Source organism: Camarhynchus parvulus, chromosome 14 (assembly GCF_901933205.1).
Source record: "Camarhynchus parvulus chromosome 14, STF_HiC, whole genome shotgun sequence".
NCBI classification, from domain to species: Eukaryota; Metazoa; Chordata; class Aves; order Passeriformes; family Thraupidae; genus Camarhynchus; species Camarhynchus parvulus.
In genome coordinates this window covers 4665205-4693091 of record NC_044584.1, presented here as the reverse complement: position 1 = coordinate 4693091, position 27887 = coordinate 4665205, and the positions used below count along the sequence as shown (strand labels likewise).

The following is a 27887-nucleotide window of genomic DNA, read 5'->3' as shown; positions in this document are numbered from 1 at the left end:
GGGGATGTTGTAGGTGTTCTCTTCCTCGTGGAAGTCAGAGGCTGTTGAGGAATCCAGTCCAAGTGTGAGGGCAGAGAGGGCTGTGGCTGCAGCACTCACTCGGGCAGGTAATAGAAGCAGATGGAGACACAGATGTTGCTGGGGAAGCAGATGTCAATGCACAGGTAGATGAGGCGCTGCCTCCCCGGCCCTGCCAAGGAGCGAGGACAGCAGTGAGAGCAGTGCTGTGGTCCTGCAGCTGCACAGCCCCCAGGGATGCTGTGGTCCTGCAGCTGCACAGCCCCCAGGGATGCTTTGGTCCTGCTGAGTCCCCCTGATGCTTTGGACTCCTGCAGAGTCCCTGGGGAGCTGAGCAAAGGGAAAGCCTCAGGGAATGACCTTTCTTACTCAAGCTGGAGTCAGATGGAGCAGGCTGACAGCTCAGCAGGCTGCTTTGACCGAGGATGAAGGTGACAGGGATTAAGCAGTGATGTCTCAGGGGGACAGCTCTGTGTCCTGGCTGTGCTGTGCTGTGCTGCTGGGGCAGCTCTGAGCACATCCCAGTGCCACGGCTCAGGACAGGGGGTGGGTATGAGCCAGCACTCAGGGGTGGTGAACAATGGTCTGATTTTGCACTAGAGGTCACCTGTGCCTGTCCTGGGCCTTGGCAGCCTGTCCTGGGATGCATCAGCTGCTGTGCAGCACAGCCTGATCCTCTTAGAGGTGCTGGAAAAGCTCTTGCTTGCCCTGCCAGGGGAGTGCCCCACTTACCGTGGCCTCTGCGCACCCAGAAGATGGAGGAGTGCTCACACAGGCTCTGCACAGCCTCCCCCAGGGCCCCGGGCTCCAGCTGCTGCCCTGCCACAATGCCCAGGAACTCCCGGTAGAACTTGGTCTGGTTGTTGGGCTGGAGCAGCTGCTCAGCCTGAAAGAAAGGGCCCCGTTGGTTCCTGCCAAGGCAGGCACTGTGTCCCCCAGAGCCCTGCTCGGGCTCCCAGGGCACCCAGGAGTGGTCTGTGCCCCAGCAGGTTTCTCCTGCCAGCCGCCCAGTCCAGCTGAGGCTGCCAGCTCCCATCTCCTGTCTGGGCTGCTGGTAACCCCAGCACCACCAGGTTTTACTTTAGGAGCCTTGGGGCTGGGCAGGTGCTTTCCTCTCCCTGCATCCCTTTTGGGAGCCTGTGTTCCTACACTTCTCTAGGAGTAAGGTGAGGACTTAGGAGCCCCCAGGAGCCACTGAGGAAATGGATAGCAGATGGCAGGGGCACAAAAAGGGTTTTCTGTCTTCTGGGAATGGAATCTGCCCCTGCCCAGGCATCCACTTTGTTCTGAGGGTCCTTGTACATGATTGCCTCCAACCTTGTCCTTCCCTGGCAGTTGGTAACAAACTCCCTTTGTTTTTCCTCCCCCAGATTTTTGAGCAGGTAACAGAATCCGGTGGGAGCAGGTCCTGCAGGAGCCCTGCCATTCACCTCCATGGGACACATCCCCCTGCCCCAGGCTGCTTCCCACAGCAGTCAGGGCATGGATAAAGCCAGGAGCTGCTGCTCAGAGCTGGCTGAGAGCCCAGCCTGGGGCACAGCTCTGCTCGTGTGAGCAGTGAATGCCCCAGAACAGCGGCTGTCACTGCTCCTCTGGCTGGGAGAGCCCTGCCCTGGCTCCTTGGGGGTGGAGAGTCCCCCCTGCAAATCCACACAGGGAGAACACTCAGTGACCCGGTGCAAAGCCCAGCCCACCCCCCAGCTGTCCCGGGAATGCTGCAGCAGCTGCTCACGCTGTGCTCGGAGGTGTTGAGAGCCATCTGCAGGTCCCAGGGCTCCATCCTCCTCAGGTAGCAGGCTCGCTGCTCCAGCGGCTTGTAGCACACGTAGCCCTGTGGACAGATGTGCCCTTGGAGTAGGCAGCACACGCCCACCCTGTCCCAGGAAAGCCCTGAAGTGGCCATTCCCTTTGCCCTGCTCTGAGTTGGTGACTAAAGGTGCGGAGGGAGGCAGCAAACAGGAGCTGAGGAGGCAGGGCTGCCCCAGCACTCACGTTCCTGCTGTCGTACAGCACCACGGCGCTCAGGTTGCTCTGTGAGGTGATGTAGTAGGTGACAGTGCTCCTGGCCTTGTCCACCACGGCTGTCTGGTTCCTCAGCGGGTCCTGCTGGCCCTGCAGTGTCACTCGGAGGAGCTGGGAGCCAGCCTGGGCATGAGGAGTGGGAGGGCAGCGCCCAGCAGCAGCTGCCCCGTGCCTGTGTGCAGCATCTCCCACCAAGAGCCCCAGCTGGCCCCGTGCTGGGCCCTGTCCCTGGCTGGTTCAGCAGTGGGGAGGAGCAGGCTCTGACCCAGGGGAAGGATGATCCACCACTCCATCCTCACCCCCAGTGCCCCTCGTGCCAAAGGCAGCAGGGGCTGGAGGAAAGGGCCAGGACTCCCTGCCCCTCCTGCACCTTCCTGCACTGGCCAGGGACTGATCCAGCCCGGAGCTCAGCCCATCCCTCCTGGGAACTGCTTCCCACACAGCCCAGGGCTGCCTGCCCACATCAGGATCCCTTACCTGGGCAGAGCTGGGGGAGAAGCTGAGAACCCCCACGACACTGACACCAACAACTGCAAAAAACAACAAGGCAATGGACAAGATGATCCAGAAGGTCCTGGAGGGAGCTGGAAACTGTGCTGTGGCCCTCCTGTCCTGGGAGCCAGACAAAAGAAGGAAGAACAGGAGTTAAAATTGACCCTTCTGCCAATTCTTCCTCATCAAACAAGTTTCCAGCTCATGCCACAAACCCCTGTGCAGACTGGCTGGAGTGCAGAGCTGCCAAACCATTGCAGCATCTGGAGTAACCCCACAGTGCTGGAATTCCAGATCCAGCATTCTGGTACCCAGCACTGGCACAGCCAGGAAAGCTGCAAAGCCCCAGGGCAGGGCTGGAGCAGCAGCTTTCCAGACACAGGGAACAACAAATTAAATTATTGTGGTTTACAGCAGAAATCCCCAGCGGGACAGTCAGCATTGGAATCAGACCCCGTGTGGAGTGATCCTGCTTCTGTCCCTCTCCCTGTGCTGGGCTCTGCTGGATTTTCTTGCTAAATTATTCTCCAGGAGACCAAGGAAAAGAGCTTGGCAGTGCTGTGACATTTCTATTGGCTCTATTAATTTACTTTAATTCTTATATTGAAGCAATTAAATTTAACTTCATGGCACATAACGGGATTTTTACAAAGCAGAAAATGTGCTTTCCATAATCTCAAACACAGCCTACATTTAAAAAATAAGCTGTTTCTCAATCCTCTGAAGAACAGAGAAATTCAGTCCATGCCCACGATTACATGTGCTCCAGCTGCAGGAGGATGGGCTCATCCAGCCTTGGGACAGTTATGGATCTTTATTGGAAACAGGGAACTCCCAGATTATTCCCTGAGAAAAGCAGTGAGTTAAAACTGCACCTATCTGAAATCCTATCAATTCCAGCAGAGCAGAGCCCCAGCCCTGCAGCGGCTGGCAGATTTTCAATAACCACTGGAATATGGAATTCCCTCTGGTGGGAAAGGTGCAGATAAAGAACTCCAGCAGCTCCTAGCAGGGCACAGCTCACCCCCATCCCGAGCAGCCTGGCCGGGGCTCCTGTGCCCTGGAACCTGACCAGTTCATCCCAGGTAAACCCAGGCACCTCCAAGGCACCTCAGCCCAAGTGACAGCAGCTCCTGGCAGGAGCTGGGCTGGGGGTGCTGGGGATCAACAGGGCCCTCCCAGCATCTGTGGGAACGGCAGGAGCTCTGCCCCCTTGGATGGGGATCAGGCAAGCACAGAGCACTGCAGGGGCAGGGAATACTCGCTGATGGAACAGGGAATGCTCAGGAATACTCACTGCAGGACAGGGAATACTCAGGAATACCCACTGATGGAACAGGGAATGCTCAGGAATACTCACTGATGGAACAGGGAATGCTCAGGAATACTCACTGCAGGACAGGGAATGCTCAGGAATACCCACTGATGGAACAGGGAATGCTCAGGAATACTCACTGCAGGACAGGGAATACTCAGGAATACCCACTGATGGAACAGGGAATGCTCAGGAATACTCACTGATGGAACAGGGAATGCTCAGGAATACTCACTGCAGGACAGGGAATGCTCAGGAATACTCACTGCAGGACAGGGAATACTCACTGATGGAACAGGGAATACTCAGGAATACTCACTGCAGGACAGGGAATGCTCAGGACTACTCACTGATGGAACAGGGAATGCTCAGGAATCCTCACTGCAGGACAGGGAATACTCACTGATGGAACAGGGAATACTCAGGAATACTCACTGCAGGACAGGGAATGCTCAGGAATACTCACTGCAGGGGCAGCAGGGCCGGCACCGTCCCCTCCTTCCATCCTCCCTTCAGACAAAGACCTGGCTGCTGCGGCTCTGCCTCCTGCCCGCGCTCAGGCTGGGCATGGTCCCGGCTCCAGGCACACCTGGGGAACCTGGGCGTGTGTCCGTGGGCCATAAATACCTGTCCCCATAAATACCTGTCCCTGGCAGCCCAGGGGCTCCGCGGGAGAGGAAACCCGATGCGGGAGCGGGAGCTGAGCGCTGCTGTCAGTGCCGGGCGCGGCTCTTCCTGCTCAGCCCCGGGGCGGGCAGGAGCCACAATCGGGGCCTTTGTGTGCCCCGGGGCTGGCACGGCCCAGCACGGGCCCAGGTGAGGCTCTTTGAGAGATCAAATGCCCAGAGGACAGGGGCAGCCTGCCCTTGTGGCAGCGGCAATTCCCACATTTCAACGGGAGCTCCGTGGGCTGGAGCCAGGTGCTGATCCTGCTGTCCCGGGGCTGCACAGACACACAGACACACCTGTGCCACCCTGGAGGAAAAGGGAAAAGGGCTGTGCCACAAAGCCACTGCTCTCACACTGTCACCCGTGTCCTGAGAACCTCCCTGTGGGAGCAGCATTCCCTGAGCACCCAGATCCTGAGCAGTCCAGGAGCCCCCAGAATGTTCCAGACCTGCCAGCCAGACATAACCAAGGTGTGGAGGCAAGGAAAAGCCAAGAATTCCTTCATGTGATGTCTACCCAGGAAAAAGTCAGGTTTTGGACATTTTCCTGTCATGCACAGCCCAGGGTTGAATAAACTGGGTGAAGGGAGCGCACAAGAAAGCAGAGGGACTTTGGCCAAGGGCATGGGCAGGGCAAAGGGGAATGCCAAAGGGTGAGATTAGGTGTTGGAAAGAAACTCTTCCCTGGCAGGGTGGGCAGGGCCTGGCACAGGTGCCCAGAGAAGCTGGGGCTGCCCCTGGAACCCTGGCAGTGCCCCAGGCCAGGCTGGACAGGGCTTGGAGCAGCCTGGGACAGCAGGAGGTGTCCCTAAACATGACAGGGTGACACTGGATGGGCTTTGAGGTCCCTTCCAACCCAAACCATCCCTGACCCCAGGATTCCCAAGGCACAGCTGCACCACGGCTCAGCAGACCAGAACACACGGTGAGACAACGCTGGGGAGAGCAGGTTTGAGAGTTTAATGGGAATTCAAGTAGAGGATTAAGAACAGTTTGGAAGTCAGAACAGAGATTTGAAGCACGACTGACAGCGCCACCAGCACATTCCAGCACCCCTGAGCCCAGGCAATGGCTCCCTTGCCAGCGAGAGCCCTCAGCAGGGACAGAGCTGCCTGAGGGATGCTGGACTCTCTCCTGGCCTTTTCCTGACACATCCTGACACAAAAAGCACCAGAAACAGAGAGTGAATGCAAACCCACACTGTTACATCAGACACGACCTGCAGTGAGTCCGCAATGTCCATCTCCACGTTACCCAGACCAGGGGTAAGTTCTGCCTCTGGGACTTTGCAGAAGAGATTATCCACACTTCCTTCCACAACTCCACATTACAAACAAACAGCCTTGCAGAGGTTCAGCCAGTGCTCGGGAACACCGAGACCCTCTGGACTGCAGGGTTATTGCTGTGCAAAGGTGACAAGTTACCAGGCAGGAAATGGCATCAGCACTGCCCGAGCTCCTCAGCTGGACAGGAAGGAAAACCAGTGCTTAAATTGAACTGTAGATACTGGAATCTATGCAATTAAAGCGAGTTATTTGCATATATAATTTTCAATTAATTCTCTAATGCAAAAGCTTTCACTGTGGGATTCAGGCAGCACAAAAACCACCCTGTGGTGAGCCTCTCATCGCCCAATCCCACCTGGAGATCAAACAGAATCATCCCTGAGCAAGCCAGCACTCCTCACCACCCAGCGTGCCCGGCCCCAGCCGGCACACACGGAAGATCTGAACCTCAGGGACGGGAAGGAAGCACGAGCTACTGTCACACACAGCCAGGCAGAGCCACAGGGCTCCCTGGGGACAGCTGTCCTGGGCACTACATCCACCCACAGACTCAGCAGGAACTGGGATTGTGCAGCTAAAGCCAAGGCAGGTGGCTCGTTGATGCTGAGGGAAGTGCAGAGCTCGGTACACATCAATCCAGGGATTCCTGGGAAGCAGCAGGAGTGAGGGACAGTCCTGTGTGGCTACAGACTCTCTGCATTACCAAATGCAACCGTTTAGGAGAATTAAATCAGTGCTAAGTACATTCCTCTCATCCTCCCTCCTGGGAAACAAGATATATTATCATAGACTCTATTTATAATTTAAATATATTCTAATTTTATGCTCAGGGAGTGCCAGTGTGTACATGTGCTTTACACACTCTCGACCTTGGACAGACACTGTGCAGCAGACAGGGTCTGGAATTATGTGGGATCATCCCAGTCTGCATCACAAGTGCAACGTGCAGTGGTCAAATGAAGGAGATGAATTTGTGTGACCTGACGTGGGGCTGTGCTCTCAACAGGGCTCCAGCTGGGAAAAAGAGTCACCCCAAGGGCAAACACCAACTCCACAAGTGTTTCCAAGCACAACCAGAGTTACTGCACATGCCAAGAGTCGTTTCCCTGAACGGACCGGGCTGAGCCATGGCCCAGCCTGGCCAGGACATGATCCTGCCCCTCAGATCAACCAGCTCCACGTCCCCAGCCCAGAGGAGCTGTGCTGTGGAGCCCCACCAGCACTGGATCGATGCATTACAACCGAACCCAGCCCCAAGCCCAGCCCCTGTAACGCCCCCTTTGTTCAAAGTGCATTTCAGACTGAGATGTAAACAGAATCATACCGAGAGGACAGCGAGGAGACAAGCGAAGGGTTCTAACCCCGGGGAGTACCTAGTGTGTGGGTTACTGTCAGGGGTTGCTGCCGGGGCTGCCGGGGCCCCTCACTGCCCCAGGGCCGGGAGCAGGTCGGCGATGCTGTCCACGTAGAAATCGGGGACCAGGCTGTGCCTGGCGGGACAGCCGCTGTCCTGGTGGCCCCGCACCTCGTCCAGCGCCGTCACCCCGGTCAGGGTGAGCAGCGTGGTCAGCCCGCAGCTGTTGCCCATCAGGATGTCCGTGTCCAGCCGGTCCCCCACCATGATGGTGCGAGCGGGGTCCACCGGGAACTCTTGGGCCACGCAGTCGAACATGAAGCGGTTGGGCTTGCCCACGATGAACGCCTCGCGCTGTGCTGCTGTCTCCACGGCCTTCACCAGGCACCCTGTCCCTGGGGAAACACAGAGACAGGGGTTAGGGACAGACAGAGAGCATCTCCACGGCCTTCACCAGGCACCCTGTCCCTGGGGAAACAGGCAGAGGGATTAAGGGCAGAAGGCTCTCAGTGCCCACACGAGCCAGGACAAATCCGCTCAGGACACCAGGAATGGATGCCTCAGCTTTACAGGTAGAGAAGGACGGGTGGGTCACAGGAGAGGTGGTGCTTAAAGCCTGCCAGGAGGTGGGAATTCTGTCCCACAGCTAGAACTCCTATTCAAAATTAAAGGGTCAATAAGGATTCCCTCTCTTTCAGGGGTGCTGTGTAGTAAAGGCTCTGGGACACCCAGGCTGCCTCAAAGAATCCCAGGATAGCTGGCAGTAGAGAGGACCTCTGGAGACCATCCAGTCTAACCCCCCGGCAAGGCAGGGCCACCTGGATTAGGTGACACAGGAATGTGCCAAGGCGAGTCTGGAACATCTCCAGAGACAGAGACTCCATGACCTCCCTGGGCAGCTGCTCCAGGGCTCTGCCACTCCCCAGAGGAAAAGGTCCTTCCTGAGGCTGAGGTGGAACTTTTTGTGTTTTATCAACACAACACCGAGGCACGGAGACCGCCCATTCCCGGGACCACCCGCTCCACCCGCCGGCCCCGCGCACCGGGGATGCCGGCGCCGCCCTCGAGCGGCAGCCGGTGGTCGCGGTTGGTGCCGACCAGGAGGCACTCGGGGCCGCCGCGCAGGAGGTACCGCAGCGCCTGGCACAGCTTGGCGTAGCTGAAGTGCTCGTCGAAGCCCACGAGCACGGCGCGCACGGCCGGCTCCAGCGGCGCCTGCACCCAGTCGGCGGGCGCGGGCCCGGGCAGGGCGGCGGGCCCGGTGCCGAGGTGCGGGATGCCCACGGCCTCCAGCTCGGCGGCCAGCGCGGCGCTGCCCAGCACGTAGGCGGCGGCGCCGGGCGGCAGCGCCTGCCGCAGGTAGCGGGCGGCGCAGAAGGCCGAGCTGAAGATGTGCCGGGGCTCGGCGGGCGGGAAGCCCAGGCGCCGCAGCTTCTCGGTGTAGGCCGCGCGCGTCCGCCCGCTGTTGTTGGTCACGTAGCACAGCCGCTTGCCCGCCGCCGCCAGCCGCTCCAGCGCCTCCGCCGCGCCGCTCACGGCCGCCTCGCCCCGCCACAGGACGCCGTCGCAGTCGAAGAGCAGCGTGTCGGCGTTGGCGAGCGCGGCCCGCGCCGCCTCGCCCTCCAGCCGCCGGCAGCGCCGCGGGCCGCCCGCCGCCATCGCGTCCGCCATGGCCGCGCCGCCGCGCCCGAGCGGCCCGCGCGCCCCAATGGCCGCGCCGCCCCCGCGCCCGCCGCCCGCGCCTCACCATTGGCCGCGCTCCGCACGGACCGCGTCCCCATTGGGCGGCGCTGCCGGCGGCCACGCCCGCCCCGCCGGGAGCCGGAGCCCGGGATCCCCCCCGTCCTCCCGCGCGTCGCCGCCGATGGCGCCCGGCGCGCCGCGTTCTCATTGGCCGCCCGGCCCGATGGCCCGCCCCCCGCGCGCTGCTATTGGCCAGGGCGCCCCGGCGCTCGTTCGGTAACGCGTTGGGCAACTCCGCGGTAACTCGTCGGGAACTGCCCGGGCTCCGCTCCGCCGAGGCTCGGGGCCCGGCGGTCACCGGGGGCAGCGGACAGACCGTGCTCCGGCACCGCCCGCTGGCGCCCGGAACCCCCGCGCGGCGGGCGCGTTCCCCGCCGAGCCCCGTCCCGTTGTTATGACGACACGGCCGTAAAGCCGCCATCTTGCGGCGCGTTGCGACACGGGGGCCGCGATGGCAACGGGCGCGGGGCCGGCGGCGCTTACGGCAGGAGCGGCCGGGCCGGGCCGGGGCGCGGCCGCCGCGGGCTCCGGGCCCCCGCGCCCTTCGCGCCCCCCGCCGCCCTCATCGGCCTCCCGCCGCCCTTCGGCGAGCAAGGTACCGCCCTCACCGCGCCCCGGCCGGCACTGCCGGGCCTGGGTGCGGCGCGGCCCGCTGGGTGAGGGGGCCGGGCCGGTGCCGCCAGCGGGGCGGGAGGCGGCGGGGTCTCGGTGTGCCTCGGCAGGGATCGGCCCGCTCCCCTCCAGCATCCCCCGGGCGGAGCGGCGGGGCCGGGTGTATGCCGGTGCCGGGAGGGGCTGGGGAGCTGCTGGGACGGGATCCCGGGGCAGGGAGCGGGGATACACCGACCGCCCGGTCCCTCGGCCCTGTCCCCGGCCATGTGCCCTGTCCCGGCCCCGCTGACCGCGCTTTCCCCGCAGACGAGGATGACGTGCACAAGTGCGGGCGCTGCCAGTCGGAGTTCAGCTCCCTGCAGGAGTTCGTGCAGCACAAGCTGCAGAAGGGCTGCCAGCGCCCTCCCGACCCGCTCGCCGGGCTCCTCGGCCACGAAGGACAAAAGGTGACAGCGGCCTCTCCCAGCCGGGGCTGGAAATAGTTAGGATGCAACGGTCTGTTGGGTTGGAGGGGAGGGAGCAGCGTGCTCAGGCAAGCAGGACCTGCCTGCTGAAAGGTGCTCTGTGCCAGCAGGTGGTTCCTGCTGTCGAGGAGTCCATCACTGTTGCTCACATTGTTGTTGAAGCATCTTCCATAGCAGAGGAGATCAGCAATGCCTCGGCCATCGTAGGTGAGCTCTGGGGTGCCTTGGCACCCCCAGGGGCGTCTGGTACCTGTTCCCTCATCTGTGACCTCTTCTGATGGCTTTGGGTTGTGGTTGGGTGAGTGACACCTCTGTGTCACTGGGATTTGGGGCTGCTCCCACAGAGCTCTGGGAGGCAGCCCTGTGCCTGCTCTGCAATCCTCCCCCATCAGGGCCATGGAACAGTCATGGGATGGGTTGGGTTAGGAGGGACCTCAAAGCCCATCCAGTGCCACCCCCGCCATGGCAGGGACACCTTCCACTGTCCCAGGTGCTCCAAGCCCTGTCCAGCCTGGCCTGGGGCACTGCCAGGGATCCAGGGGCAGCCCCAGCTGCTCTGGGCACCCTGTGCCAGGGCCTGCCCACCCTCACAGGGACCAATTCCTTTGCAATATCTATTCTAAACCTACCCTCCTTCAGCTTAATTAATACAACTAATTAATACAAATTAGATGTTAAACTCCGTTCCAGAAGTGCCCATTTTATGCTGCCATAATGAGAAGGTTGCAAAGACTCGAGTGGCAGGTTTAAAATATCTTTTCTCCTTCCTGTATGACATGCTGAGACAGTAGGTGGTTTGTTGTCCTGTAAAGAAGCCAACTGTGTCCCCACCTTTTCCCAGGCAGTGGGCACATCAAAGAGGTCATTGTAGCAGGAGACCATGTGTTTGAGAACCCGAATGGCCACGTGGATGGGGAGGTCAGTGAGGAGCAGGACATCAAGGTCAAGCTGCAGGTGAACAAGGAGGGGCGGTACGTGTGTGAGCTGTGCCAGAAGACATTTAAAACTGTGAGTATCCCCTCTGCTGCTGTGGGTTAGGGAGTCTTTTAGGCTGGCTGTGAACTAAGAGCTCCCAAGACTCAGTAGCAGCGTGCTTTACTGCCTGCCCTTCCCAGAGGGAAGTTCTGCCTTCACAAGGAGCCTTGTTGTCCTTTACAGCTAAAATGTAAAGTCTTTAAACTATTTGAAACGTTTCTTAAAGGAAATTCTTTCCCTAGGCCAGCATCCTCAAAGCTCACATGATCACTCACAGCAGCAGGAAGGACTATGAGTGTAAACTCTGTGGGACTTCCTTTAGGACAAAGGGGTCTCTGATCCGACACCATCGGCGGCACACGGGTAAGAGTTCTCCCAAATAAGAGCTCCTTGTCACTGGAGCTGTCTGTGGTTATCCATTTGCCTTCCAGTGGAATTCCTTCCTGCTTCCCATGTTTTGCTGAGCTGAGACCATTGAGCTCCCCAACATTTGGGGTGCTGGGCAGCAGTGGAAGGTTCTGGGATAGGCACAGTCGTGTGCTGTAGAAAGCTGAACATGTTCTTCAGTCTGTCACACAGAGCTGATCCTGGCAATGCTGGCTCTAACATGGTTGTTTTGATTGTTATCATTTCCAGATGAAAGACCTTACAAATGCAAGAATTGTGGGAAAAGCTTCCGAGAATCAGGAGCTTTGACTCGGCACCTTAAATCTCTGACACCTTGCACTGAAAAAATCCGCTTCAACATGACCAAAGAAATAGTTGTCAACAAAGATGATCTGCCACCAGGTCAGTGATGCTGCCAGCACCCACCTCCTGTCTGATAAAGCCAAACCCTCACAGCACTTGGAATAGAAATTCCTTCTGGCACAGGTTGCCCAGAGCAGCTGTGGCTGCCCCATCCCTGGCAGTGCCCAAGGTCAGATTGGTAGGTGTCCCTGCCCATGGCAGGAGGTGGAACTGGATGACCTGTAAGATCCCTTCCAACCCAAACCATTCCATGATAAGAAATAATCCCATGGTTTTGAATTCATATTTTTTATACCAGAAAAAAGTAATTTATAGAGCAAAGTTATTACCTCGAAGCTGGGTGTGATCTCAAGAATGTTTGAGAATCTGGTACAAAGGTGGTGTTAACAGACACCTGGTACTCTAAGGCAGATTTTTAGGGCACAGGGAGTTGCTGAGGGGTGCATTTCCCCACGTGGTTCATCCCTTGCAGGACCCTGCAGCTCCACCACAGACACAGTGTCCTCCATAGCGAGCGAATCCATGGAGGCCTCCCCTGTCATCCACCTCGTGACAGATGCAAAAGGCAACGTGCTCCATGAGGTCCATGTCCAGATGCAGGGACTGCCCATGGTGGATGCAAAGCCCCTGGATCCAGACGTGAGTGCTGTTTGTCTCAAACACCCTCTGTGTGTTGTACACAAAGAATGTTTCACCTCAGAGCAGAGGTGTCTGGGGTACTGACAGTAAATCTGAGTGTGGAATGAAGGGGTTCCTTTGGTTGGTTTCCTTCTGGGCTTGTCATCCCTTGGGTTGTCAGAGTACAGGTCCACCTCATCCTCCTGCTCAGCCCAAGGTATTCCCTGGCTGACCTTTCAGCCTCATAGCACTGGACACCCCAGACAGAATGGCCCTTGCAGCAGTGTTGCTGTAAAACATTGTGCGTTTGCTGTGCCCAACTTCTCTTTGTTCCTGCAGCAGCCGCATCCCGAGGAGCTGCCCTGCGAGGGGGAAGTGAACAGTGAGAACCTGCTGAGGCAGGCCATGAGGAATTCGGGGATTGTCATCGAGAGAGTGGCTCTGGAGGAGGTGCAGAAGCCGGATGAACCTGTGGCAGCTGCTCCAGAAGAGCTGGAGAACAAAGGGATGGAAGTAGACGAGGAGCCGTGTGTTAAAGTGGAAGGAGTGGAGTCTGTATGTTTGTATTCCATCAACACATTAATTTTTTTAACTTTCTTTGTCTGTATTTGGTTGTGGGCAGCACTGTTGTCTTCATGTATGTCTGCCTGTGCCTGTGGCTTTGTGTCAGGTTTTAGAGTTACATTGTGCAGGTATGATTTAAGTGAAATGTTCTTTCACACATGTGCTGTCTCTTTCCACAACAGAGATCTCTTTCCTGTCTAAACTGGAGTGTTTAATTGGGAATTTGGGTAGCAATCCTAACTGGACACACCAGTACAAAAATAGAAAAGCAGTTTTCCCATTTTCTCTCCAGCAGACACCTGCAGAAGGAACCAACGGGTACAAACGTTACATTTGCTCTCACTGTAATGAAGCCTTCAGTGAAGCTGCTGCCCTGGAATCTCACAGCAAGAGTCACACAGGTAAAGGGCTGCTGGGGCTGCTGTGTGACACGAGCTGTGGCTCAGTGACCTCAGCTGGGTTCAGCTCCTCTGATGAGGAGAGAGTACAGGAGCTGGGCCTGGTCAGTCTGGAGAAGGGAAGGCTGAGAGGGGATCCCATCAATCCATACAAATCCCTCCCAGAGGTGTCAGAGGATGGTGCCAGACTCTGTTCAGTGACAGGATGAGGAGCAGTGCCCAGAAATTAAAACACAACAAAATCCATGTTGACATGAGGAAGAACCTCTTTGCAATGAGGGTGGCAGAGCCCTGGACACGTTCCTGTGTCACCTGCTCCAGGTGACCCTGCCTGGCCAGGGGACTGCACTAGATGATCCCCAGAGGTCCCTTCGCACCCCAGCCATTTTGGGGTTCTGTGAAAGCCCACCCACGTGGTTGACAGTACAATTCCTCCCCTTCTCCAGGTCGCTTTTTGTGACAATTCAGTTACACCTGTACCACATCCTTGTGCTGCAGGATGCCCTGGATCAACCACACGTTTTTCTCTCTGTCCCTCTAGAGTACAAACCTTTCAAGTGTGAGGAGTGTGGCAAGGAGTTCACCAAGGGCTACCTGCTGAAGAAGCACCAGGAGGTGCACGTGAACGAGCGGCGGTTCCGCTGCGGGGAGTGTGGCAAGCTCTACAAGACCATCGCCCACGTCAAGGGGCACCGGCGCGTGCACTCGGACGAGCGGCCCTACGCCTGCCCCAAGTGTGGCAAGCGCTACAAGACAAAGGTGAGCCCCCTCACCAGCCTCCTCACTGGCCTCCCCACAGCCAGGCTGTGGCAGGGGGCAGGAGGCTTTGCTCCTCAAAGAGCTCACCCGTCTCTTATAGCTCAGAGAAGCTGTAGCTGCTCCTCTGTGATGGTTTGCAGGGGTTCCAGGATGAGGGAATAGATGAGAATCTTGACTCCACGTTCAGAAGGCTAATTTTTTATTTTATTATATATATTATATTAAAAGAAAATGATATACTAAAACTATACTAAAAGAATAGAAGAAAGGATTTCATCAGAAGGCTAGCAAGGAATAGAAGAGAAAGGAGTGATAATAAAATCTTGTGACTGACCAGAGGGTCTGAGACAGCTGGACTGTGATTGGCCATTAATTAAAAACAACCACATAAGACCAATCAAAGATGCACCTGTTACATTCCAGAGCAGCAGATAATTATTGTTTACATTTCATTTCTGAGGCTAATCGGGAGAAAAGATCCTAATGAAAGGATTTTCCATAAAATATGTCTGTGACACCAGGCTTTGGCGTAGGGCAGGAGGCTTTGCTCTTCAAAGAGCTCACCTTTCTCTTATAGCCCAGAGAAGCTGTGGCTGCTCCATCCCTGCAAGTGTCCAACACCAGGTTGGACAGGGCTTGGAGCAACCTGGAACAGTGGAAGGTGTCCCTGACCATGGCAAGGGGGTGGAACAAGATGTTCCTTAAGGTTCTTTCCAACCTAAACCATTCAGTGATTCTGTGAGCTGAAACTCCAGAAAGATGTTTTGGTTTAGTGGGCAAAAGAAGGACAGTCTTTGTAAAACCATCACATTTCTGAAGAAACTGTTCCTTCATGTGTGGAACAAATATGTAATAACGGTGTCCTGATTCTGGCCAGGACGTGGTTAATTTTTGCAGTAGCCAGGAGGGTGCATGGCCAGAATATTCTGGTGTGGGGGAAAGGGGTTCCTTCTGTCTTATCAGGGCAGGTGAGTTGCTCACCTCTTTCTTGTATCCTCTGTTATCAGTAGTGGTTTTTTATCTTATTTCTGTTTCTGGTAAGTTGTTCCTATCTCAGTCCATGATCTTCACCTTTTGTGCCTCCAATTCTCCTTTCCAGCCCACTGTGAGGGGAGAGGGAGAGGGGGAACAAGTGAGTGGCTCATGGTTTGGAAAGTCATAGTGTGAGCACTGACTTGGGAAGTACCATTGCTAAACCACCACCCAAGAAAATCATCCTATAAAAGACATTGAGTTGCACCCAGGGAGCTAAAACCTTGCATCCGTGAGTTGGCCGTGTCCTTTCTGAGCCCTTGCCTTGCCTCCCTGTGCGTGCAGAACGCCCAGCAGGTGCATTTCCGTACCCACCTGGAGGACAAGCCCTACGTGTGCCAGTTCTGCAGCCGGGGGTTCCGGGAGAAGGGCTCCCTGGTGCGCCACATCCGCCACCACACCGGCGAGAAGCCCTTCAGGTGCTACAAGTGCGGCCGCGGCTTCGCCGAGCACGGCACCCTCAACAGGCACCTCAGAACCAAAGGTGAGCACGGCTGGGCTGCAGCTGGACAGGCTGGGAATGCTGCTGAGGGTGCATCTCAGCCACTGACAGAACCCAGGACACAGTCTCAAGCTGCACCAAGGGAAATACAGGTTGGATATCAGATTATTTTTACAGAAAGGAATGGAATGGTCTGCCTGGGAGGTGATGGAGTCACCATCCCTGGATGTGTTTAAAACAAGCCTGGATGTGGCACTCAGTGCCATGGTTTAGTTGAGTTGTTAATGCTGGGTTGGACTCCATGATCTTTAAGGTCTCTTCCAACCTGGTTATTCCGTGGATCTAATGACCCACATGGAAGTGGGCATGTTCTGGGAAGGAAATGTCTGGGTAAAGTTCTCACCAATAATCTGGTTTGGTGGGATTAGTTGCACTGAGCTTGCTGCTCCTTTAGCTCCTAAGCAGGGATTTCCAGACTTCTTCAGGTAGTGCTGACGGTGTTATTCCAAAGGAATAATGCAAGTTTACTGGAGGAAAAAATGGACTTTTGTAGGAGATACTGAGATATATCAGCAGAAAAGATCAATGATTTAAAATATACCCAAATTCTTCCTGTATGTTCTTCACACAAGGCTTGGAAACCCTGAGTGGTTTTACCACCTGAATTTACCCATGTGGTGTTTGGAGTTGCACTGGAGAGCTGCTCTGCTCCTGGTGTCACAGGGACTCTCGTGGGCTGTTCCTTGGCTTGTCCTGGTGGGCCAAGAGCCCCTCAAGTGGCGCTGGTCACTCCTCCATGGCATCCCCTTGTTGGTGCTGCATAGCACCTTCCAGCTGCTACTGGAGATGGACGCAAAAAATGATCTTTTTCTGGACTTCCCTGCAGGTGGCTGCCTCCTTGCTATGAAGGAGGTGGAAGAAGTGATAGTGTCAGAGGAGAGTCAGTCTGCTGACAACTTGGCAGCCACAGTCCTTTCGGAGGATCCGCACACGGTTCTGGTGGAGTTCTCCTCAGTGGTGGCAGACACCCAGGAGTACATCATCGAGGTGAGAAGGGGCAGCCAGCCTGCTCACTGGGAACTGAGCACAGGCTTTGGTCAGGGAAAACTCTGCAGTTGTTCATGTTCCTGCTCCAGGCTTTTGGGAGAAGGTAAAACAGGCTCTGCCCTGCCTGCAGGCCCCAGGAGTCAGTGGGATCAGCCTTGTTTGGAAGGAAAGCACTTGGAGCTTCCCCACCCTCCCAAAGTGCTGTGTGTGCCAGGAGGCCGAGCCTGAGAACTTGTGACCACACCAGATTTTACATCCTCACAAGCTTGCTTCAGCTTTACCTCCTGTTTTCTCCCATTTCTATTTATCTTACTTTGTCCCAGATAATCTCTGTTGTTTCTAACAGAGGCTGCCAAAAGCAATGAATTCTGCGTTTCACTTTGTCCCCTCTGTCACACAGAGCCAGTTCTCATCCCAGCAGGGTGACACAGCTCAGTTATTGAGTGCTGCCGTAGTTCTTCTCCAGTAGGAGAAAAATCTGCTGCATGGCCAAATCCTGCTGAGGGAGGACGTTCTCTTTCAGTTATTTGTGAACGTTGTGCATTCATTTTAAGTAGTTCCTGATAATGGGATTGGGAGGGAATGTCAAGGGGTTGTCTTTGGAGCAGCTACTGCATGTGAGGGGAACAGAAAGGCTTGTGTAAAAGTGAATTATATATTGGTGATAGAATTCTTTTGATAAGAACCTAAAAAGAGAATAATCTTATTTTGTCTTCCAGACTTCTACCGAAGACATGGAGACCAGTGAAGCTACTGAAATAATAGAGGGAACAAGACATGAGGTAAGGCAGTCCTTGGGTGACAGGAGGGGTGAAACATTGCAGAGTCTGTTCCTGGGGTGAACAGCTGAGCTGCTCCTGGTGGCAGGCCCCTCTGCCAGCAAATGCAGCAGCATCAGCGCAGCCCCTGTCCCCTGGCAGATGGACAGCCACATCATGAAGGTGGTGCAGCAGATCGTGAACCAGGCCAACCCGGGCCACCAGATCATCGTGCAGAACGTCACCGTGGCCGAGGGCGGCGCGGCCGCCGACGCCGCCGACACCATCACCATCGCCACCCCCGAGAGCCTCACCGAGCAGGTGGCCATGACCCTGGCCTCGGCCATCGGCGACGGCGCCGTGCTGGCCACCGACGGCGGCCTGGCCGCGCAGGAGGCCACCGTCACCATGGTGGCCTCCGAGGACATCGAGATCATGGAGCACGCCGGGGAGTTCGTCATCGCCGCGCAGGAGGGAGACGTGGAGGTGCAGACTGTGATCGTGTGAGGGGTGGGAGCTGCACACCTGGCCACTGGGGCTGCTCACAGAGCCAGGGGAACACTCATGGGACAGTGCAGGCCCCCAAAAGGGGAGAGGGCAGGTCTAAAACGGGATAGGACAGGTCTGAAACAGGATAGCGCAGGTCTAAAATGGGATAGGCCTGAAATGGGATAGGACAGGTCTGAAACGGGATAGTGCAGGTCTAAAACAGGATAGGACAGGGCAGGTCCAAGGTGTTCTCAGTCTAAAACCAATTCCAGGAGTTAAACCCTTGGCCTGGTCGCCCTGAGGAGACTGACAGGTCACAAGTGGCACTCAGTATTCTGTACAGCAGCCTCGAATTAAGGAAGATCCTTTGGGAATCAGCCCCCTCTGCCTGCCACTGGGACAGCAGGGGTCTGGTTTTTAAAAGGATTCAGAAAGTGTAGCAAGTGTGTGGGGTCTCACAAGGGATTATTTAAATATATGCATTTAAAACAAGTTGAGAAAACCAAACCTAAGGAGTTGTGGTGTGTGTTGAGCACCACTGAAACACTCTCATGCCTTTAACCTCACTCCTTCAGGCCTCCCAAGGCACGGTACTGCAGTATTTCTCTTTTCTTTGGTATCCTGGACAAGTAGCCTTATGTACTGGTCTGTGAATGCATCATTGTACCCTGCAATGCTCCAGCCTGGGGGCTGGAAAGCCATATTGTACAGGAATTTGGTTTTTTTTAAACCATATGTTGATTTTTGATTGCATATTGTACAGTTTTGGCATGTAAATAAATACATTTTTAAAAATAAAATTATTTAAAGTTCTTACTACATTTTTTTTCCAATTTCTCTTCTATTGTACTCAAACAGAAGAACTTCTGAGAGGTAAACAGGGACACTTTAATTTCCTTCCTGAAGTTAGTGCTCCAAAGCTGCAGTAGGATATGGTTTCTGCAGGTAAGATCCTGCCAGAAATCATTCTTTCAGCTAAATACACACAACCTGTTGTGGTCATTGTTAATAGTCATGGGTTAATTGTTTCCCAAAGAAAGAGACAAAAAGGTGCTGCTTCCTCAAAACTCACAGGAGCTCTGTGTTAGCCCTTCCCAGAGAGAAAGGTTCACTTTGGGAAGATGGACCAAATCCCTGCGCTCAGGGGCCAGGCCTGAGCTGGCCCTGAGTCTCACTGAGGGAGGGAGCTCCAGTGATGCTCTGCTGGGGCACCAAGATGTGAATTCTGCAGTAATCTTGTTCCACAATCTGCCTGGGGCAGCCAAGCCCACTGCTGAACTGAAGTCTTAGAAAACATTTAAAAACGCCCAGAGAAACAAGAATATCTTCATGTTTTCTTCTTCCTTTCCAGCACGGTAGGAGGGTTAAAGATTTCCTTTAAATTCCTCCAGATCCCTTTGGAATAGATGTTTTTGTAGACGAGGGGTCTGTCATGAGGCTGCGAGGGGAGATGGGGGGAGCTCCCAAATCTTCGGGATTTGCACCATTCGTTGGTGGTCTGGTTGGTGAGGGCCAAATACAGACTGAAGGAGCAATATCCCCCCAGGATCAGGGTGAGCAGGATGACAAAGCCCAGCATGAAGACAATCCTGGGGAAAGTCAAGAAAAGGTGCTGCAGAGAAAGAGAAAAGTAAGTTAAAATGTGGGAGGGTTGAATCCCACGGGCACTGCACAGCCCCAGCTGGAATGCACACCCATGTGCAGGTGGCACTGCATCTGCACTCCAGGGTGGTGTGTCCTGCTTTAACACCTCCACAAAGCTACCTCAGGGACTCTCAGCTGTTTCCTGAACTCCACTACATCAGCTAGTCACTGGAATGGAAATTCCTTCTCTATGAACCAGATATGAACTGAGTGACAGCTCCTGGAGACAGGAACCTGTAGGATGGGAAGTGCTGTGAGAAAAACCCCCATTTCTAAAGTATTCAGCAGTGGCAGTTTTCTACATCTAGTTATAGATGTATAAAACAGCTAAAACCCTGCAGTCTGTCCCAACACCCTGCAGCCTGTCCCAAACCCTGCAGTCTGTCCCAAACCCTGCAGCCTGTCCCAACACCCTGCAGTCTGTCCCAAACCCTGCAGTCTGTCCCAACACCCTGCAGTCTGTCCCAAACCCTGCAGTCCGCCCCAAACCCTGCAGTCTGTCCCAAACCCTGCAGTCTGTCCCAAACCCTGCAGCCTGTCCCAACACCCTGCAGCCTGTCCCCAACACCCTGCAGCCTGTCCCCAACACCCTGCAGCCTGTCCCCAACACCCTGCAGCCTGTCCCAAACCCTGCAGTCTGTCCCCAGCACCCTGCAGTCTGTCCCAACACCCTGCAGTCTGTCCCAAACCCTGCAGCCTGTCCCCAACACCCTGCAGCCTGTCCCCAACACCCTGCAGCCTGTCCCCAGAACCCTGCAGCCTGTCCCCAACACCCTGCAGTCTGTCCCAACACCCTGCAGTCTGTCCCAAACCCTGCAGTCTGTCCCAACACCCTGCAGTCTGTCCCAACACCCTGCAGCCTGTCCCAAACCCTGCAGCCTGTCCCAAACCCTGCAGCCTGTCCCAACACCCTGCAGCCTGTCCCAACACCCTGCAGTCTGTCCCAAACCCTGCAGTCTGTCCCAAACCCTGCAGTCTGTCCCAACACCCTGCAGCCTGTCCCCAACACCCTGCAGCCTGTCCCCAACACCCTGCAGCCTGTCCCAACACCCTGCAGCCTGTCCCAACACCCTGCAGCCTGTCCCCGTGCTGGGGGAACAGGACGTGGTTCCTGACAGCACAGTGCCACCAGGACGTTGTACAGCACTGACCTGGACGAGCAGGGGGATCCCCACGGGCTGCTCCTGGCCCTGGGCATCCAGGTAGGTGCCGTGCACGGCGTTGGAGAGCAGCAGCACGTGGATGAGGAGGGCAGCAGTGACAGCAGCCACGGCGCCGGCGGTGGCCGTCAGGGACAGCAGGTAGAGCAGGAACGCGCCCGCGTTGCCCGCCCCGATGCAGTTGTTCACCCACACGCAGTGGTGGTCGAAGCGATGCACACACGTCCTGCACACGCCTCCAGGAGGCAGGGCCAAAACAAGAGCCTTGGTGTCAGAAGCCAGAAATCCCTCTGGCTGCCCTGGAGGACTCGAGCCCCTGCCTGGGGGGCTCACAGACCCTGGCACAGGGCCCAGGACTCCTGTGACTTTGATTTTGACCCATGGAGCAAATTACCACCTTTACATGAAGAATTACAAGTCAAGAGAGTTTAAGTAGAAAAATAGTTAGTTTGTCATGGGGTGAAAAACAGATTTTTGGGGTTTTTAGAATGGGGGCTCAGGGTCCCAAGATGGAGGAATTTGGGTGTACCCTGTCCTTCTTTTTTCATCCTAGCCTCTGTGTTCTGGGTGATGCTGGATTTTGGATTGGTTTAAGGTAGAAACTCACTGTCTAACCTAGGTGATAGGTATTGGGAGGTTATGGTAAATAATGTACACATAGTTTTTCTACATCTAGTTATATGTACAAAACAGCTAAAACCCTGCAGTCCACCCCAAACCCTGCAGTCTGTTCCAAAACCCTGCAGTCCGCCCCAAACCCTGCAGTCTGTTCCCAAACCCTGCAGTCTGTCCCAAACCCTGCAGTCTGTCCCAAACCCTGCAGTCTGTCCCAAACCCTGCAGTCTGTCCCCAAACCCTGCAGTCTGTCCCCAAACCCTGCAGTCTGTTCCCAAACCCTGCAGTCCGCCCCAAACACGTAGTTTTTAGGATAAAAGATAACACCAGTGTGCCTCAACCCGACCTGCCAGACAGACCTATGGCAGGTTGGAGAAAGAATGTTATAGATAAGAAATAATAAACAACCTCGAGAATGAGAACAGAAGAATCCTCACTCCTTCTTCAACTGCTGGGCTGGGACAAAGAGGCTTGTACATATCTCAGAGGCACTGTGACCAGCAGAGATTCTGAGATCCTGGCACTTGGTTTTTAAGTAAGCAGTTGGATCTTTAGGTGTTTTTTAAGCTGGAAATATGTGGGAGTTGCAGTCAGGGTTTAGCTGGCAGCTTTTGAAGCAAATAAATTCAATTGTGGATCCTAAGGAAAACAACATATTCCATTTCCCTTTATATTCACCATGACTGCAGCTCCAAGGCTTTGGTTTCTCTGACAGTACTGCCTGGCAAAGCACCTGAAAGGCAGAGATTGGAGCTCCCACCTTTATTTTAGATAATAAACAGAGGTTGTGGACTTCTCATCCCAGGCAGCGTCCCAGGTCAGGCTGGCAGGGCTTGGAGCAGCCTGGGCTAGCGGAAGGTGTCCCTGCCCTGGCAGGGGGTGACATAAAATGGGCTCTAAAGATCCCTCCAGCCCAAACCAGTGCAGGGTTCTGTGACTGTGAAACAGAAAATCCTGATCTGAGGTCCTGACAGGTGACAATTTCTGTTAGCAGCTGTTCCCGACCCTGAATTATCCCTCAGAACTGGTAATTTCTGTGAGAAGAAACAGCACCCAACCAGCTCCAGGGATGGGCAAAGGCAGCTGTGACCTGGGAGCCCAGGAGAACAATCCCAGCCCTGTGAGCACTGAGCTGGTAACAGAACAGCTCTAGTGGGAACTGCAGCTCCTGGGGGAGAGCTCCTCTGGGAAGCTCTTACTGCCATGGTAATCAAGGAATCTCAGATCCTTACTGCAGTGCTTGGACCTGGCTGGTTTCTCCAGGGTGCACGTGGGACACACAAGGCCTCTCTGGAACAACACCCCATCATAGGCATAAACCTTAGCCAGGGATGCAGCGTTGGATTTCGTCACTGTACCTGCCAAAGAGACGGGAAAAAGAACTCAGCCATGGGATTTGTAGCATTTTTGTTTCTGTTTTCAAAGAGCAGGGGTGTGATCTCACCAGGGTCGGCCCGGGAGCAGAGCAGGAAGCAGCCCAGGTTGGCAGCCAGCAGCAGGTAGGGCAGCAGCAGCAGGAGCAGGGGGAACTGCAGCTCCCAGCAGTACACAAACACCTCCCAGGTGTACTCCCCAAACACTGCAGCCTGCAGGGCTACGTGCAGGACCACAAACAAACAGCTCCTGCCGAGCAAAGGGGACAGTCTGGTTAATACTCAGCATCCTGATTAACAGGTCAAGTACACTCAGAGGTGATCAAAGACTTTCCAAATGCAAGGAGACACCTCTTTTAGGTTTTCAGGCCAGCTTGGATTGCATATTAATAGTGTTTTCTCCATCCACTGGCTTCTCCTTCTCTTCTTCCCACATATGCTCCTTTAAATATGTCAGCTAAATTCCCTGCTTTATTCACGTGTACTTTGGATTTTTTCCCTGTCAGTACAAAGTCCTATAATCACTTGCTGCTGACAAAACATGCCACAGCAATAGGCCACAAAACATTCTGCCAGAAGGCATTTGCTGCTCTGAAAGCAAAGAAAATAACCTTTAAAACTCTGCAGTGATATAACCAGCTGTTAGGAAACAAGAGTGGCAGGAGGTGGGCACTGAGCACCAGTTCCAGAGGATGTGGAGATTCCCAGTGCCCCCTGCACCTCTGGCAGTGCCACCTCTCTGTCTCAGGCTGTGCTGGAGCAGGGCATCAGCAGAACAGGCACAGACCCACCCCAGCACTCCCAACACAGCTGCAGATTACAGCCCTGAAGTCACTGTCACAGCGAGCTGCTGTCCCCAGAGAAAAGGTATTGGAATCCTTCCTGAGGCACCAGAGTTCACAGACACACAAAATGCACCTGAGTCCAGCAGGCTGCTGTGCAGCTTCCCCCCCAGCCACCTGGACACCCGGCGCTGCTGGGCTGACACTAATGGGATTTGAGGGGGAGGATGGAGACAGAGTCTGTCTGGCTCCATCTGCAGCTGTGGTAATTCCTGTGGGATGCAGGATCCCAGCAGCGTGGCCAACATCTGTTACTGAGCCACATTATCTCCGTTTGTCAGTATGTTCCAGCATTTCAGGGCACCAGCCTCCAAACAACGAGCAAGGAAGGCAGAGCCAGCAGCGTGGCAAACCTCAAAGGGAATCTGCAATGCTGACAGGCATCCCAAATGGAGACAGAATACCCAAGGATAATACTGAGAGCTCTGATGGCGGCAGGAGATCCCAACAGTAGCCAGAAATCAGAGTAAAAGAGTGCCAAAGGCACAAAAGTGCAGTACCTTGTGTGGAAGAGCCTGTGCAGTGCCCGCTGTGCCACCCTCTGCAGCTGGCTGGGGATCACCAGTGACAGCACCTGAGGAAAGGAAGGAAATGGCAGGAAATGCTACCTGGCCATCCCTGCTGCCTCGGGGCAAGCTCAGATTGAAGTCCAAGTCCCTCGTCCCTCAGCTCTGGACCTGCACAGCCCCAGCACTGGGGAGGAGGCTCCTTTTCAGGAGCGTCTCACCACAGAATCAAAGGTGGGAGACACCTTCAAGACCATGAAGTCCAGCCATAGCACACAGAATCACAGAAGGCTGCACAAGCCCTTCAAGCTCCTGGAGTCCACCCTGCTCCAAATGCCCACCTTGTCCCAGCCCAGAGCTCTGAGTGCCACCTCCAGGTGTTCCTTGGACACCTCCAGGGATGGGCACCCCTGGGCAGTGCCCATGCCTGAGCCCCCTCTCCATGAAGGAGGAAGAGAGGCAGGAATGCTGCTGGGGTTTTCCACAGGGGGCTGAGGTTCCGTGCTCCTGGGAGCCCCCCAGGCCCAAACAAACAGATCTGGGTTAATGTGTGAAAGTTCTAAGGAGCTTAGGCCGGGTGTGGGGTGGGGCTGGGTTAAGCAGGGGATAGAACTGAGCAATTCCCCAGCTACAATATGCTCCATCAGCCCATCTGACAGATCAGGGGGAGATAAGCAAAGGGATAAAGCTTGTGGCCTCCAGAAAAGAGAGGGAAAAAAGCCCCACGAGCTAGCCAAACCCCCAAAAATGCAGTTGGTGCAGCTCCAGCCTGTGGCTCTGTGTCTCTATAGCAAGAATTGCCTGCTCTGAGCTGTCAGATCTCTGTAGCAGGAGTTGCCTGCTCTGACAGATCTCCATAGCAGGAATTGCCTGCTCTGAGCTGTCAGATCTCCATAGCAGGAATTGCCTGCTCTGAGCTGTCAGATCTCTGTAGCAGGAATTGCCTGCTCTGAGCTGACAGATCTCTGTAGCAGGAGTTGCCTGCTCTGAGCTGTCAGATCTCCATAGAAGGAGTTGCCTGCTCTGAGCTGACAGATCTCTATAACAGGAGTTGCCTGCTCTGAGCTGTCAGATCTCCATAGCAGGAGTTGCCTGCTCTGAGCTGTCAGATCTCTGTAGCAGGAGTTGCCTGCTCTGAGCTGACAGATCTCCATAGCAGGAATTGCCTGCTCTGACAGATCTCTATAGCAGGAATTGCCTGCTCTGAGCTGTCAGATCTATAACAGGAGTTGCCTGCTCTGAGCTGACAGATCTCTGTAGCAGGAATTGCCTGCTCTGAGCTGTCAGATCTATAACAGGAGTTGCCTGCTCTGAGCTGACTGATCTCCATAGCAGGAATTGCCTGCTCTGAGCTGTCAGATCTCTGTAGCAGGAATTGCCTGCTCTGAGCTGTCAGATCTCTATAGCAACGCAGCAATTAGAGAGGCTGCGCCTATTTCTAGCTGACACAGAGGGAAAATATGCAGTGAGAGCTTCTTGCCTCAGATGTGAAAGACCAGGAGGCAAAAAGCATATGTGGAGCTGAGAAGATGCTAAATATTTTGGTGTGAAGTGGTGCGTCTCAGCTCGGCGGATTGAGGGATGAGTGTTTGCAAAAAGAAGGGTTTTTTTTCCAAGTGTGCTGTAAGAGGAAACACGATCCAGTAGAAAAGAGCCTGCAGGAAACCTCAGCACTCTGCAGCCCAGTGCCCTCAGCTGCTCCTCCATGGCCCCTCCAGGCCCTTCACCCCCCCATGTCCATCCCCTGGATGCTCTCTAAGAGCTTCAGGCCCTTCTGACACTCTGGGGTTTGCACTGTACTGCTCCTTATCTTATAATCATTTATCTTCTATTGTGACCTGACATTTAGCATTGCCTGGATTTATATCCCAGGTAGAATATTGATTACATTCACATGTATTTATTTCCCAGGCACAAGTATTGATTGGATTCCTCCAGACAGTGGCTTCATACCACAGCAGTAATTTAATTGCTGCTGTTTAAACACCTCATAGCAGCAGCTATTAAGATATGGGGGAAAAAAATCAATTTCTCTGCACAGTGTGTCTATAAACCAAAAGGAAGTATAATACCAGTAATAAAAACAGTCTGTCTGAACTCCTGTGAACAGCATTAAACATAATTTACAATTTAAGTGATAATTTTCCTATCCTTTACCTTCCAGAAATATTACAGCATTTTTTTCCTTTTCATTCAGACACAGCCCAACAGACAGAAAAATGAACTGGTGCTTTCCCAATTCCCCATTTTTACAATAAAATGCCAATTCTTAATCCTCTTTTAAAGCTCTTCATTCCTGCTTCTTTCTTAGTGAACAAGAGCCTGCAGCATTAGTACCCACATTAAAGAGCTTTCCCTCAAATATCTGCCACCACTTGTAATTCTCTCCCTATTTTAATCCTCAAACCTCCCCCACCTTTTTCCTCTCGATGACAGCAGCAACACCACAACACTGCAAATTCCTGGGGCCCGATTCTTGTTTAATTTTTCCGAGCTGTGTAGTGGTGTTACTGAGGAAGGCACTTCTGGCAGGGTGGGAAGCTCCACCCTCACCCCAGACAGGCACGGGCAGGGACAGGAGCTGGGAGACCCAAATGACTTTTACAGCCTGCTTGGGCAGGATTTAACCATCTCAAAGGAAGTGTATTTCTACTTCCTATCTCACTTCCTTGAGAACAGACATTAAAGCAGGACGAAATACATTATCACTCTGACCACACACACCAGCTTTTGTTGGTTTTTTTTTTGAGAAATAGAGCAGTTGCCCTAATTTCAGCGCAACAAAGCAGGGCAGAGTGCCAGCAGGGGAGCTGCTCGTTCCCCTGGAAGTTCATTCCCTGCCTGGCAGCGCAGTGCTGTACCTGGCTGGCCCTGGCGACACTCCTGGCGAGGAAGCTCTCCTGCCTTCCCGAGCAGAGGCACAGCAGGGCAGCGACGGCCAGCACGGAGCACAGGTACAGCAGGAACAGCGTCAGGAAATCCATCCCGAGCCCTGGAATGGAGGGGAGAGGCTGTTGGACCCCTGGGTGCCAGCCCTGCAGCAGAGCCTGGCATTCCCTGAGCCCAGGGATGGAGAGGCTGTTGGACCCCTGGGTGCCAGCCCTGCAGCAGAGCCTGGCATTCCCTGAGCCCAGGGATGGAGAGGCTGTTGGACCCCTGGGTGCCAGCCCTGCAGCAGAGCCTGGCATTCCCCGAGCCCAGGGATGGAGCAGCCCCTCCAGCAGCAGCCAGCACTGAGGGCAGTGCTTTATGTATCCCTGTGAGGGCAGAAACACAGAATCCCCAAATCCCCAAAGGCTGGAAAAGCCCTCCCAGCCCATGGAGTCCCAGCTGTGCCCGATGCCCACCTTGTCCCCAGCACAGAGCTCTGAGTGCCACCTCCAGGAGTTCCTGGGACACTTCCAGGGACGGCGACTCCAACCCTCCCTGGGCGGTTCCAATCCCTGAGCACCCTTTCCATGGGGGAATTCTCCCAAATATCTACCCTGGGCTTCCCTGAGGCCGTTCCCTGTGCTCCTGTCCCCGTTCCCTGGAGCCGGCTGTGCCCTCCTGGCAGGAGCTGTGCAGAGCCAGAAATTCCCCCGATCCCCCTTTGCTCCAGGCTGAGCCCCTTCCCAGCTCCCTCAGGGATTCTCCAGCCCCTTCCCAGCTCCCTCGGGAGTTCTCCAGCCCCTCCCCGGCCCCGCTCCCTTCCCTGGCTGTGCCGCAGCCCCGGGGGTCACCGGGGCCGGCCCGGCGGAAGCGGCGCCGCTCGGGGTTCGCGGCGCTTCCAGCGCCCTCCGGCGCCCCGGCGGCCCCGGCAGCGCCTCCGGCCCGGCGGGGAACGGGGCACGGCGGTAAAGCCGCAAAACCACCACTGAAATCAGCCCGCGAACGCCGGCGCTGCCGCGGTCCCGGCAGATCGGTACCGTGCGAGCCCCTCGCGGATGCTGCGCTGCCCC

At 55.3% G+C, this 27887-nt stretch overlaps 4 protein-coding genes across 6 annotated transcripts; 1 reads left to right on the top strand and 3 right to left on the bottom strand.

The window, feature by feature from the left end:
- Positions 1–95: 95 nt before the first annotated feature.
- Positions 96–5758, bottom strand: BRICD5 (BRICHOS domain containing 5). Its single transcript, XM_030958439.1, has 6 exons — positions 5723–5758; positions 2518–2652; positions 2011–2163; positions 1751–1849; positions 751–904; positions 96–190 (listed from the first exon to the last, which is right to left on the bottom strand). Exons 1-6 carry the CDS (start codon positions 5756–5758, stop codon positions 96–98), a joined length of 672 nt encoding a protein of 223 aa, XP_030814299.1.
- PGP (phosphoglycolate phosphatase) lies at positions 5453–8874 on the bottom strand. Its single transcript, XM_030958062.1, has 2 exons — positions 8199–8874; positions 5453–7550 (listed from the first exon to the last, which is right to left on the bottom strand). Exons 1-2 carry the CDS (start codon positions 8824–8826, stop codon positions 7225–7227), a joined length of 954 nt encoding a protein of 317 aa, XP_030813922.1. The 5' UTR covers positions 8827–8874; the 3' UTR covers positions 5453–7224.
- A 701-nt stretch (positions 8875–9575) lies between these two features.
- Positions 9576–18606, top strand: E4F1 (E4F transcription factor 1). 2 transcript variants are annotated; one of them, XM_030958432.1, is made up of 13 exons: positions 9576–9956; positions 10085–10181; positions 10816–10982; positions 11192–11312; positions 11586–11738; positions 12172–12338; positions 12657–12872; positions 13177–13282; positions 13821–14038; positions 15356–15554; positions 16399–16559; positions 17279–17341; positions 17480–18606. In XM_030958432.1, the coding sequence occupies exons 1-13, from the start codon at positions 9675–9677 to the stop codon at positions 17822–17824; spliced, it is 2295 nt and encodes a 764-aa protein (XP_030814292.1). In that variant the 5' UTR covers positions 9576–9674; the 3' UTR covers positions 17825–18606. The 2 variants fall into 2 exon arrangements, with proteins under 2 accessions (XP_030814292.1, XP_030814290.1); XM_030958430.1 differs by having other exon boundaries at positions 13174–13282.
- ZDHHC4 (zinc finger DHHC-type containing 4) lies at positions 18526–27511 on the bottom strand. Of its 2 annotated transcripts, none has more exons than XM_030958433.1 (7): positions 27294–27511; positions 26808–26938; positions 23941–24014; positions 22670–22848; positions 22458–22583; positions 20602–20846; positions 18526–19418 (listed from the first exon to the last, which is right to left on the bottom strand). In XM_030958433.1, the coding sequence occupies exons 2-7, from the start codon at positions 26928–26930 to the stop codon at positions 19134–19136; spliced, it is 1032 nt and encodes a 343-aa protein (XP_030814293.1). In that variant the 5' UTR covers positions 26931–26938; positions 27294–27511; the 3' UTR covers positions 18526–19133. The 2 variants fall into 2 exon arrangements, with proteins under 2 accessions (XP_030814293.1, XP_030814294.1); XM_030958434.1 differs by having other exon boundaries at positions 19118–19395.
- Between the last annotated feature and the right edge of the window lie 376 nt (positions 27512–27887).